Genomic DNA, 12,196 nt, shown 5'->3' with positions numbered 1-12,196 from the left:
TGTAGACCTACACAAACACTTTCCTAGCATTGCTAGCAAATTTTGTTGAAATAAGTCAATCATACTTCATTTTCCATGGACCATAATAAGGCTTACAATTTAGAGAATCCAACCGAAATACCTTCCTGGAAATTATTTTGCTAGTTGTTATTTTAAAGTTTTGGTTGTTTTTATTTTGTTTGTATATTTATATTTATTTTTATTTTTTTAAAGATTTTATTTATTCACGATAAAGAGAAAGAGAAAGAGAGAGAGATAGAGGCAGAGACACAGGCAGAGGGAGAAGCAGGCTCCATGCAGGGAGCCCGACATGGGACTCGATTCTGGGTCTCCAGGATCAGACCCTGGGCTAAAGGCGGCACTAAACTGCTGAGCCACCAGGGCTGCCTCAGTATACTTATATTTAATATTGTTTTTGAAAGAATTTAGGGTGGCCTGTTACTACTTTGAGAGTGGTCTGACTTGTCGTGTGTATAGGGATAAAGGGGTAATGAATACGTGTAGTGTTTATGCAAAACAAAATTTACCTGTAAATACAAGAACAAGCACTAAGACTGCTTTCCATTAGAGCCAGAGTTCAGTGACTCTGAATGGATACTCTTTTTTTTTTTTTTGAATGGATACTCTTTGACGATCAGTCAGTCCTTTTCCTTTTTATGTTTCCTGCTTTAGTAAGATATAATTGGCTATAACATTGGGTAAATTTAAGGCATACCACCGTGCTGATTTCACACACTTACATATTGCAAAATGATTACCACCATAGTGTTAGCTAACATCTCCATTATATCACAAAAGGATCATTTCTGTCTGGGGTGACAGCATTTAATAGTGTAACATTTAATACTCTCTTAGCAACTTTCAAGTATATCATACAGTATTGTTAACTATAGTTTCCATGCTGTGCATTGGGTACCAGAACTTATTTCTCTTAAAACTAGAAGTTTGTACCCTTTGACCAACTTCTCTTTCCCTCCACTCCCCTGGTCCCTGGTAACCACCACTCTACTCTCTTGAGTTCAGGTTTTTTAGATTCCACATATAAATGATATCATACTGTATTTATCTTTCTCCTCTGACTTTTTTCACCTAGTATGCCTTCAAGGTCCATTCCTGTTTTTCAAATTGTAGGATTTCCTTCTTTCTTAATCCATTCATCCATTGACAGATACTTAAGTTGTTTCCATATCTTGGCTATTGTGAATAATCCTACAGTGAACATGAAGGTGCAGATATCTCTTCAATATTGTTTTAGTTGTGTTCAGATATATATCCAGGAGTGGGATTAAATCATACTAAATCATATGGTAGTTCTATTTTTAAATTTTTAAGAAGCCTACATACTGCTTTTCATTATGGTTGCACCAATTTACATTCTCACCAACAGTGCACCAGGATTCCCTTTTCTCCACATCCTGTCAACCATTTTAACAGGTATGAGGTGATAATACCAAAATGTGGTTTTGATTTGCATTTCCCTATTTATTAGTGATATTAAGCACCTTTTCATATACCTGTCGACCATTTGTATGTCTTTTTTTTTTTTTTTTGAAAAACCCTATTTATTTCCTCTGCCATTTTTTTTCCTCTGGCCATTTTTTAACTATATTATTTGCATTTTGCTATTGCGTTGTTTGAATTCTTAATATATTTTGGATATTAACCCCTTACCAGAGATATGATTTACAAATATTTTCTCCCATTCGTTGGGTTCCCTTTTCATTATTTTCTATTTATTTTGGTGTGCAGCAGCTTTTTAGGTTGATGTAATCCTACTTGTTTATTTTTGCTTTTGTTGATTGTGCTTTGGGGTGTCATATCCAGAAAACTATTACCAAGACCAGTGTCAAGGAGCTTATTCCCCTACATTTTTCCCCTATATTGTGATAACCCACAATAATAGAAAAGGGAATGTTTTCCACATTTCCCCAACATATGTACACACTCATTCATGTACACTTCAATATTAATCTTGTAGTTTGCACAAATATCCATTTATACCCCAAGGATAAATCTATCAGAGGTAACTGTGATATTACATTATTGACAGAAGTATTATCTGAAGAAAATAAGAGGAAAAATGGCACAAACATAGAGTTCATAATAGAAGAGTTTCTAGAGTAGTGAAGCCCATGTAGAACCCTTGGAGTTGAAGGTGAGATGCTTGAGAAGATAGGAACATTGACTTTCACCTTCCTCACTGCTGCTCATAACCACTGAGTGCCTATAGAAGAATGTTTACCCCACTCACAGAGAGGATGTCTATGGCAATGAAAATAACTCTCTTTTTAAGAAACATGGTTTCTAGGTTTCAGGTGAAACACTTAGGGAAAAGTGCTATTCTTAGATTCTCTTCTAAAAGATTTTTGAATGTTAGCCTGTTTTACATTTTGGTTAAAATGATAATAGATGTTCAATGTTTTAGAATGTTTTAGAAAGCAAAGAAAGATCACAAATGAGCTAAGAAGGGGAGTCCAGTTATGCATCATTTGTTTCCAAGTTCCTAATTCTTAGAAGGCATTCATGGGAAAAATTGTGCCCACAGAGACTGAAAGTAGGCTTAGGCAGTAGCAAATCACCACAGTGTCACACTAATGCTCTTGGACACCAGATAGCCAAGATAGCCCCCTCAGGTGTTAGATTGGGAAAACAGCAACCACAAGAATTGGGGTTTGAGCCCCAATTCTGACTCCATCACTTACAACTGTGTGTTTTGGGAAAATTATGTAACCTCTCTGAATCTCAGTTTCTATATATGTAAAATAATATGGTGATATAGATACTTTATGACTTTGCAAATATTAAGTAAGATAACATGGTTAAAATATCAGGGATGGTTGATTGGGACAGTGTTAAGTACCAAATTAGTGTTATACAGTCATGGTAGTCCTAGTGACAGTAGCTGAAGTTCTCATTTGATCCATGACAAATTTGTAAATATTCACTTGTATTTTCTGGTCATTTCCTTATTAAGGAAAAACTACGCCAACTACGAGATTGCATTATTGGGAAAAGGCCAGAAGAAGAAAATGTGTCTGGTAAGTAAGATTTGCTTGTTATTCCTTTATCACTCTAAAAGAAGAAAATGCAAGGGCTGTGGAGTCAAGCCTGAATTCAAATCTGCGCTCCATCACTTCCCAGCTGTGTGCCTGGACAGCGTCTAATCCCTGGTACTTGAATTCCTTGTCTGCAAAACAGGAGTAGTTATAGATATATCTGAAAGTGGTTGTGCACCTTGGTATCTAAAACATTTTTCAACTTCTTTGATCCATAACAAACCTTCAATAAATGCTAATTTCTTTCCTTTGATTTCTGTGAAATTTGCAAATAATTTAATTCCACCCCAGTAATTTTAATATGTATGAGCCATTACACAGAGTACTGAATTATTAAGGAGTCATACTTTTTTAATAAGGTTGAATATTCTCAATACATCAGTTCTCACAATTGTCCACATGTGGATAATTTTAAATTATAAATCTCAGGTTGTTTTCCCATGCAGCAAGCATGTTTCTTGGCAATGCAGATTCCCCTTGCTAATAATTAACAATTGTTAATTGTTCTGGGAGGGGGGACACTCGTTTTAATCTTAATACAAACCAAACATTATTAAGTTGGTAAATCTTCTCCAAAGATAAACAGCACATTCCAAAATTGAAAATAAATTATGTTGTCACTATTGGACCACTCTTCCCCTAAGTCCTTAACCCCTGCACAGATAATTAAAAACTGACAACCACTAGCAAACCTTGAAATTTCCATCTCTTCCATTTTCAGTAAGATTGCATAGGTTTTAGCTAGTGCTTCATGTTGAAATTTACCTTGAAAATTTTTATTTTCATATTATTAAATTGGTATCTGCTTTTCCATAGAAAATTCTTTAAGCTCTCTTAGAAATGTTTTCTAAAAACAGAAATATACTTTATAAAATAATTAAGCTAATAAACACGGGGCTGATTTACAGATGACTGAGTCCTATAGATCTCCATTCTAATGTGGAAAAAGATTAAAATTTTAACAATGTATAAAATCACAAAATATATAAATACTTTTACTAAGGAATATTAGGTAGTAACAGCTAATATTTGACTACTATACACTTAATATTATCTTTTGAATTTCTTACAACAGCCCTTTGAGGTAAACATTAGTCTCAATTTATAAATAAGGAAACTGAGATTATAAGAAACTAAGAAGCCCAAAGACACACAGACTAGAAACTACAACTTATTTTTTTTTTTAGGTGGGCACTTGACAGGATGAGCACTGGGTGTTATTCTGTATGTTGACAAATTGAACACCAATAAAAAAAAATTTATTTACTCCAAAGTCAATGCTTTTAATCATTGCTGTCTTAATTAGGAATCAGCTAGTTCCCTTTCTAACCAAAAGTAGTACCAGACAAACCCTCCCACTGTACAGAACACTAACACTGGGCAAAAATATGAGGCAGTTGATTTCAGAGAGTAGGCAGTTAACAGCCTAAGACCATAATTCCAGTGACAAAACTTACAGGGTGGCTCTAATGATGACCCAGGAGACTGATTTTCTGACTAGAGTCTGTGCAAAGCAAGGCAATCCTTTGAAATGAGGAGGGAAAGATCAGATTCAGAGCAACCAAAGCTTCTAAGAATGTGTGTGGTGGGTCACTGAAGAGGAGATGGCTGTATAGAGAGGTAGCCTCAGATGGAGTGAGGGATTTCACAAATCTGTGGTCAAGAGGTGAGCTGAACATGTGCAGAGCAAGACCACTGAGGCATATAAGATAACAGCTTCTAGGACACTGAAAGCAAAACAGATATACTAGAGTTTAAGCAGAGCCAGGGAAAAGCCATACTGGGGAAGTCGAGTTCTTGCCCTGCCAGAGTGGAAAGATCTTCTTAACAATTTGTTAAAACATTGCATCCTGCTGTGACACCCAAGAAATGTAATGATTAAAGACCATGACTTAGGGTGAGAAATCCTGTAGACCTGCCCTAACAAAGCCTAAAACCAAGCCCTTACAAGAGCCACATGGAAGGGAGAGTTTGCAGGCTCATTCCTACTGAGGGCTTCAGAAAACTCCTTGGGCTATCTATAAGTCAACATTGAAAAGAAAGCATAAAACCAGGCCTATATAAGTTCATGCCAATAATCAAACTTCCTGCTGAAATAAGAATCTACACTTATTAGTAGAGGAATATTACAGAATCTAGAATATACAATTGTCTATAATGTCCAGTATTCAATTTTTTTAAAAAAAGGAAGGCATACAAAGATATAGGAATATGTAATTCATAGAAAAGAAAAGGAAAGCCATTAATAAAAACTGAATCTAAAATGGTCCCGTTGTGGGTCTTAATAGACAAATACTTTAAAGAAACTTCTATAACCATAGTTAAATTAATTTAAAAAATATGGTTTTAAGGAGAGAATAAATAGGAAATATATTGATGTTTACAGAACATGACATGGGAAAAACTTAGAGTACATATTTGCCTATGGTATACATAGAAGGTTTACCAAAACAGAACAGATGGTGGGCTATTTTAAAAGTTTCAAAAAATTTCAAAAGGTTGAAATTTTCAGAGTATGTTCTCTGAAAGATTTCAGCCTTTGAAAGCTTATATTCTCTTACCACAACAGAAAGAAATTATGTTTTTTTAAAGATTTTTCTTACTCACGAGAGACAGAGAGAAGCAGAGACAGAGGCAGAGGGAGAAGCAGGCCTGTGCAAGGAGCCTGATGTGGGACTCGATCCTGGATCCCAGAATCACACCCTGAGCCAAAGGCAGACGCTCAACCACTGAGCCACCCAGGCGTCCCAGAAATTAGAATTTAATTGAAAAATTAGAAATGTCCCTCCAAATCATTAGGAATTAAGTACATTTCAAAATGACCCATGGATCAAATAAGAAATCACAAGAAAATATTTCAACCTGAATGATAATGAAAGTGCAACATATCAAAATGTGTGAAATGCAACTAAAATAGTACTTTGAGGTAAATCTTTGGCTATAAATATTGTAGTAGAAAAAGGAAAAGCTTAAGATCAATGATCTAGGTTTCCACTTCAGGAAACTGGAAAATGAAAAGCAAACTCAAACCAAAAATGAGGTAAGAGGAAAAATTATTAAGAACAGATCAAAAATCAATACAAAATGAAATCAAAAATCAATATCAAATAAAAGGGATAAACAAAACCAAAAATCAGTTATTTGAAAACATAACTAAAATTGATAAAATGAACTGGAAAAAGGCAAAAACAAGAGTTACCATATCAGGAAAGTAAAGTTAGGTTATCATAACAGATCCTATAGATACTATAAAGATACTAAGGAAAAATAATTAATTTTTTGCCAATACATTTAACTTAGACAAAAAGAACAAATTAATTAAAAAGCAAAACCTACAAAACTAAAATAATTACACTCCTTTGAATGAAATGTTTTACATATTCAACAAAGATGAGGCTGGGAAGGAGGCAGGAAGAGCAGAAGAAAATGAACCTAGAGGTATTACCATACTGAAGGTAGACAGAAGAAAACTAACAAAATAATTTAGAAAACAGAATATTCCAAAGATAAAAATTTTTTAAAAATCAGTACACAAGAATGTATTCTGTACTCCAGTTAGTAGGTTTATTTCTCTATAGAGTTATAGCTCAGCAATTTCAAAAGTACCATTTGTACATTCAAGATGGAGTAAATAAATAAATGTAATATGGATAGTAATAGCCAGACTTCCTATTGTCAGAGAAAGGAGTAACTACGAAGGAAAGAAGGAAGGTAGGAATGAATCTTGTGGTTCTAGATTGGAATTGGAGGTAAAAGTAACAACTATTACAAACAGATATAGAAATATAACTGTGTGTATAAAAATGTGTTTCTTTAGCCCTTCTGCTGAAAAGCCCTAGAAGCAAGGACAGCCCAGCACCAATGAGTACATCTCATACCTAGACCTTAGTTTATAAAGACAAATGGCCAATTATCATGTGAAAATACGCTCAACATCATTAATCATCAGGAAAACGCAAATTAAACTAAATGAAATACCAATACACAACAAATATAATGGCTAGAATATTTAGATATTGTCAAAATGAATTGATAAGGATATGGTACACTGGATATGCATTGCATGAATTGCTAATAGAAGGGTAAAGTGGTGTGACAACTTTGTGTCATGAAACAGTTGTGATGAAACAGTTAAATGTGCACCTACCTTATGGCCTAGACAAACCATTCCTATGTATTTTGCCAAAAAAAGAAGAAAAGAAAACATTATGTCTACCCAAAGTCTTGTTCACAAAAATCATAGCAGTTTCATTTATAATGGCCAAACCAGAAACAACCCTAATGTCCAATAATAGAAGAGATAGTTATACCATAGTATATTCACACAATGGAATATAGTCAACAATAGAAAGAAATACCTACTATGACACACAACAACATGAATGAATCTCACAGCTTTATGCTAAATGAAAGATATCAAACACGAAGGAGTACATGGTTTGAGATTCCATTTATCTGGAATTCTAGATAAAAACTAATCTATAGCGATAAAAATCAGATTGGGGTCACTAGGGGTAATGGTGGGGTGAATATTAATGGGTGGCACAAGGGAATTTTCTGTAGAAATGAAATGTTCTCTATCCTAACTGGGTGATGGGTACATGGCTGTATAGATTTGTCAAAAGTCGTAAACGTACATACTTTAAAATGTCTGAATTGTACTAAACATACTGAATAATGTTAATTTGAAAAAAAGAATGGAATATCACAGGCTAAAAGAATATTAAAGCAGAATAGCAAGCTTTTATTAAGTGTCTAATGTTTCAAAAATCATAACACCTTGGGACAAACATCAGGAGGAAAAAAGACAAAAGTAGTAAAAGACATGATTTCACACTTTGTGGCCATAGATTAGTATCTTTGTAACCAGACTATTAGATTTCATAGTCACCTCAAAGACAAGAAGTAGTCAAACAATAAAAAGAAGAAAGTTTAAGATAAATATTGAGCAAAACTCAACAGAATGTGCTCTTTCTGTCTTCTAGATAAACTCACTATTGTGCACCATCCAAATGGTAAGTTTTTGCTATTTACCAAAGAATTTTGGACTACAACAAAGCATATGATAAACCAGTTTCAAAATTAAAGTAAACTTAATATGATGAGGCAGGTCAGTGCAAAAACTCATATAGATTTTCATATGTATATGCAAAACCACTTGACATCCAAAATAACTTTGAGGTGATTCGAGAACAGCAATGTAGAGGTGTGGTTACACAGTAAAAGAAGCATGTGCTTTGGACTCCAATGGGCCCAGCCCTTCACAACTTCCCAGTTACTACCTTTGTCAAACCACTTAAGCGTTTAGGCCTCAGTTTCCTTGTATGTAAAATGTAGACAAGACTTCTACATAGGGGATTGCTATAAAGACTGATAATGATGTGTCAATGGGAGTCGATGCTTGGTAAGTGGGAATTATTGATAAAGCAAATGAAAGTGGAAAAACACTTGAGATGGTGATTCACTTTAGTGTGGTGGGGAGGAATGTACGCAGAAGGTTGGGAGGGTCAAGAGGAGCCAGAGGCCAGCTGGGGAGCCCTGACTAAACTTGGAGCAACTGTCTCCAACCCGAACCAAAGCAATGACTGTGAGAATGGAGAAAAGCAATAGAACCTAGCCACATGGCTGGGATTGAAAATGGAAAGCCTGTAGTAAAGGCATGAGGAGCAGTGGCCACACCCCTTTTTGTTTCTTCAATAACTTTTCCCTTTACCCATATCGTACTCAAAGCATGTAATGTTTTTTAAAAGTCCTGAATATATGAATCATTAAATACGCGAATGACTGAAGAAATAGTAACAGAGTTTATATTTCTAGGTAATGAAAGTGCCCGCAATGAAAATATGTTACATAACATACCCTTCCGCAATAAGGTAGGTTGTATTTATGTTAATTTTTATAAAAATGCAAAAAAAGAACTTCTTTGTCGAAAAAGAATGTAAGAGCCTTCTATCCTGACTATGCTTTGAAACATTTTAACAACTATGAACAAAATAGGTTACATAAGCGTTTGGGTGCAAATTACTGCATGAGCAGTAATGTAAGGAAATTAACTACTTAGGAAAAAAGCAAAGAACCCAAAGGGAAAAGTCACCTTGGCCAAAGTATGACTGAACTTAACATGTACAGATCAAATAAATCTTAGAGGAGTTTTGCATATATCTTTTTTAGCAACAGGAATATGATGAGTCTATTTGAATGACAGTGTACACAGTCCTTAAAGTCTAGCTGTAGGAGGGATCCCTGGGTGGCACAGCGGTTTAGCACTTGCCTTTGGCCCAGGGCGCGATCCTGGAGGCCCAGGGCGCGATCCTGGAGACCCAGGATCGAATCCCGCGTCGGGCTCCCGGTGCATGGAGCCTGCTTCTCCCTCTGCCTGTGTCTCTGCCTCTCTCTCTCTCTCTGTGACTATCATAAATAAGTAAAAATTAAAAAAAAAAAAGATTTACTATAAAAAAAAAGTCTAGCTGTAGGAAAAAATGTAACCCCAAAATATCATTCACATAAATATACATCACTTCACATGTAGAGCTAACTGAAAATGAATTGCCAGCAAGAAGCTAAAAATAACACTAAGAGAGCAGCAATTGAAAACCCAGACTAACTTAATGAGATGAGCACTGGGTGTTATACTATATATTAGCAAACTGAATTTAAGTAAAATCTTAAAAAAAAATAAAGAAAAGAAAACCAAGACTAGTTCAAGGCAACACTGATAATGTCCTGACCATAAATTCTTCCTCAAAAACAGGCATGTTATTCCAACTATCTACATATGTGATGTAGGAAATTTTCAGTATTGCCTAGGATCATGTGGCCCCTGGATTTCTTGCTAAAATCTCATAATGGTAAATCTCATAATGGTAAATTCTCATAATAAACCAATTTTAATAACCCTTTTAAGTTATCTTATGTTTTAGGTGAATCATAAGGAATCATAAAAGTCATTTACCCTTAAGAACTGATTGAAATATTTCTGGATCATCCTGTGACCCACCAGTAAGCTACAGACCTAGTGAGTCTACAGTATATGGACCCTTTAGACTCACTGGACCATAGCAGAATCATGGGGCACCACCTAGGCCTCTGAGTTTATGAAAATACCTTTGTCAAACAAAGATCCTTCTACAAGATCTGGAGGACTATGCAACCATAGCATACTTTTTGAGAACAACATTTGGGGTACGAGGAAAAGAGTAAATTCCCAACACTTAGGCTATTCTCCATCAAGATGGAAATAAAATTTGAACTCAACGACTTTGTGTAGGTGAGCTTTACAATAATTGTTTCCTTTTAAGATGGAGGAACGTCTTGCCAATTCCCTCAATGAAGCTGTTGTCCTATAAAAGGCAACTATGACTTTATCATGTTTCTTTGTTCTGCCTTAAAATGGAGAAATGCTAGCTCTGTATCTTTTTTTTTTTCCTTAGCTTCCTACTCGACTCCAAGTTGAAAAGGAATTCAGTTTCTGTTGCAGGAAAGATTATTAAAGAAGGTAAAATATCAGCTATATTTTTTATAAGGTTTAAAGCAGGCTTATTAGAGACTTGAAGGGATCATTTGTCTAGCACACAGAATACTTTAAATATTTCACTGTCTCCTCCTGAAATGATAAACATATGTATTTTTCAAGCTAAAGGTGATTGTTCCTTAGAAAGATTTATGTATAAAGGTGATTTTATGCTAGCTAATCAATTTCGATTGATGATCCATTATTCACTAATCTATTTCCTGTGATCTCACTTTCAGGTTATTATAATGAAACCCAAAAATCTGCAGACACTCTGCTTTCTGAGCAAAGCAAGCTTGCATTTGGATTGCCTACTATCTTCAGGGAAAATACCATGAAAGCAGAAGTAAACCTCTGGATTTCACAATTTGTTATTGCCACAATTTAACTTGCTTCAGATAGTTATATCAAGATTCAAATTGAATGCCATTGAGCAGTTGCATTCTTTGACAATTCTTGGAGTTTTCAGTGCATTTTGCCACTGAAGCAGCTGTGTTTTGAAAATTGAAGAAAAACAAGAGCAAAGAAGTGAAATGCTCTGTAGCAAAGTTATTGCACCTGTTTGAAGCACTAACCTTAACATTTTACTCCTCTGTCCTTAAAATGACCATGGAAATACAAATTTGTTCAATACATATTTGCCTTTTAAGTGGCTGGTCCATTTTCCGAATTTCTGACATTCAAAGGTCTAACTATTATTGTCACATCATGTTTTCAGAAACCTTCCTTTAGTTAGTGCCCATTATTGAGAGAATATTATTTTAACTTTCTATATTTCAAATTAACATACATTTCTACAACCTACATTCTTTATTAAAAGGCTTACAATTCCAGCAGCCTATGTCTTAGAAACTATGTACTAGCTTAGAATAGAACACAGTTTTATTGTTCTATGATTTCCATGCCTGATTCCTGCAAATAAAATGAATGTTTAAAAAACTATGTCTGACTTTCCAAAATAAATGTATAATAATTAACCACTAAATTCTTTTGCTCACCAATTTACAGAAGGAAGGCTCCTGAAAAAGTTTTTAATTCATTGAATTTCATTGCATAAGCCCCACACAGTAAATACACAAATAATTTTTTCTAGCTTCTAAACAGTGATAGGAATATCTATTTATAATGATTCTGCAAAATATTGACCACAGTTTCTCATGACTAGTAACATCCTCAAATAAACTCAAGTTTTAAAAAATAATACAGATGTTTGATTCATCCCTAACAGATGATGCTTTGATTGTGACATTTGGAAAGTTAGTCCAAAGTTTCACACCTAAGCTTTTGAGAAACAGCATGCCCTTCCACACACTGAGCCCCCATTTATGTGGACTGTCCCACCCAAAGAGTTCAGAAAAGCACTAGAAAAACTGACTGGTTTTATATAATTTTCTGCGTCTCTAAATTCAAATATATGTATTGTCTCTAAAGTAAAAACCTCTATATTGGCCTGTGACTGATACTTACAGTTTCATCATTGGCTTTATTCTTATTAAAATTGTGAAATCTAGTGACAGGTGTAATGTCAACTTTTCTAATTATAAAGCAATTGGATTATCTCTAAGCTGAGACTCAATTAAGAGTGGAAGAGAAAGATGAGGCTTGAATATTATTCAGGTCTTTAGCATAG

The 12,196-nt window shown here is 34.7% G+C and overlaps 1 protein-coding gene across 3 annotated transcripts in view; it reads left to right on the top strand.

Moving 5' to 3' along the window:
• BANK1 (B cell scaffold protein with ankyrin repeats 1) overlaps positions 1-11,701 on the top strand; it is a 306,079-nt gene extending 294,378 nt beyond the window's left edge. For all 3 annotated transcript variants that reach the window (XM_055342479.1, XM_055342480.1, XM_055342481.1), the window contains 5 exons: positions 2,975-3,038; positions 8,042-8,071; positions 8,874-8,929; positions 10,487-10,551; positions 10,806-11,701. In XM_055342479.1, the coding sequence (XP_055198454.1) occupies positions 2,975-3,038; positions 8,042-8,071; positions 8,874-8,929; positions 10,487-10,546 (210 nt within the window). In that variant the 3' untranslated portion in view covers positions 10,547-10,551; positions 10,806-11,701. The remainder of the gene's footprint in view (positions 1-2,974; positions 3,039-8,041; positions 8,072-8,873; positions 8,930-10,486; positions 10,552-10,805) is intronic.
• Positions 11,702-12,196: the final 495 nt, after the last annotated feature.

This window comes from Nyctereutes procyonoides, unplaced genomic scaffold (assembly GCF_905146905.1).
Source record: "Nyctereutes procyonoides isolate TBG_1078 unplaced genomic scaffold, NYPRO_anot_genome, whole genome shotgun sequence".
Taxonomy (NCBI): Eukaryota; Metazoa; Chordata; class Mammalia; order Carnivora; family Canidae; genus Nyctereutes; species Nyctereutes procyonoides.
Note: the sequence above shows the minus strand (reverse complement) of the source record. Positions and strands in the feature narration are given on the sequence as shown.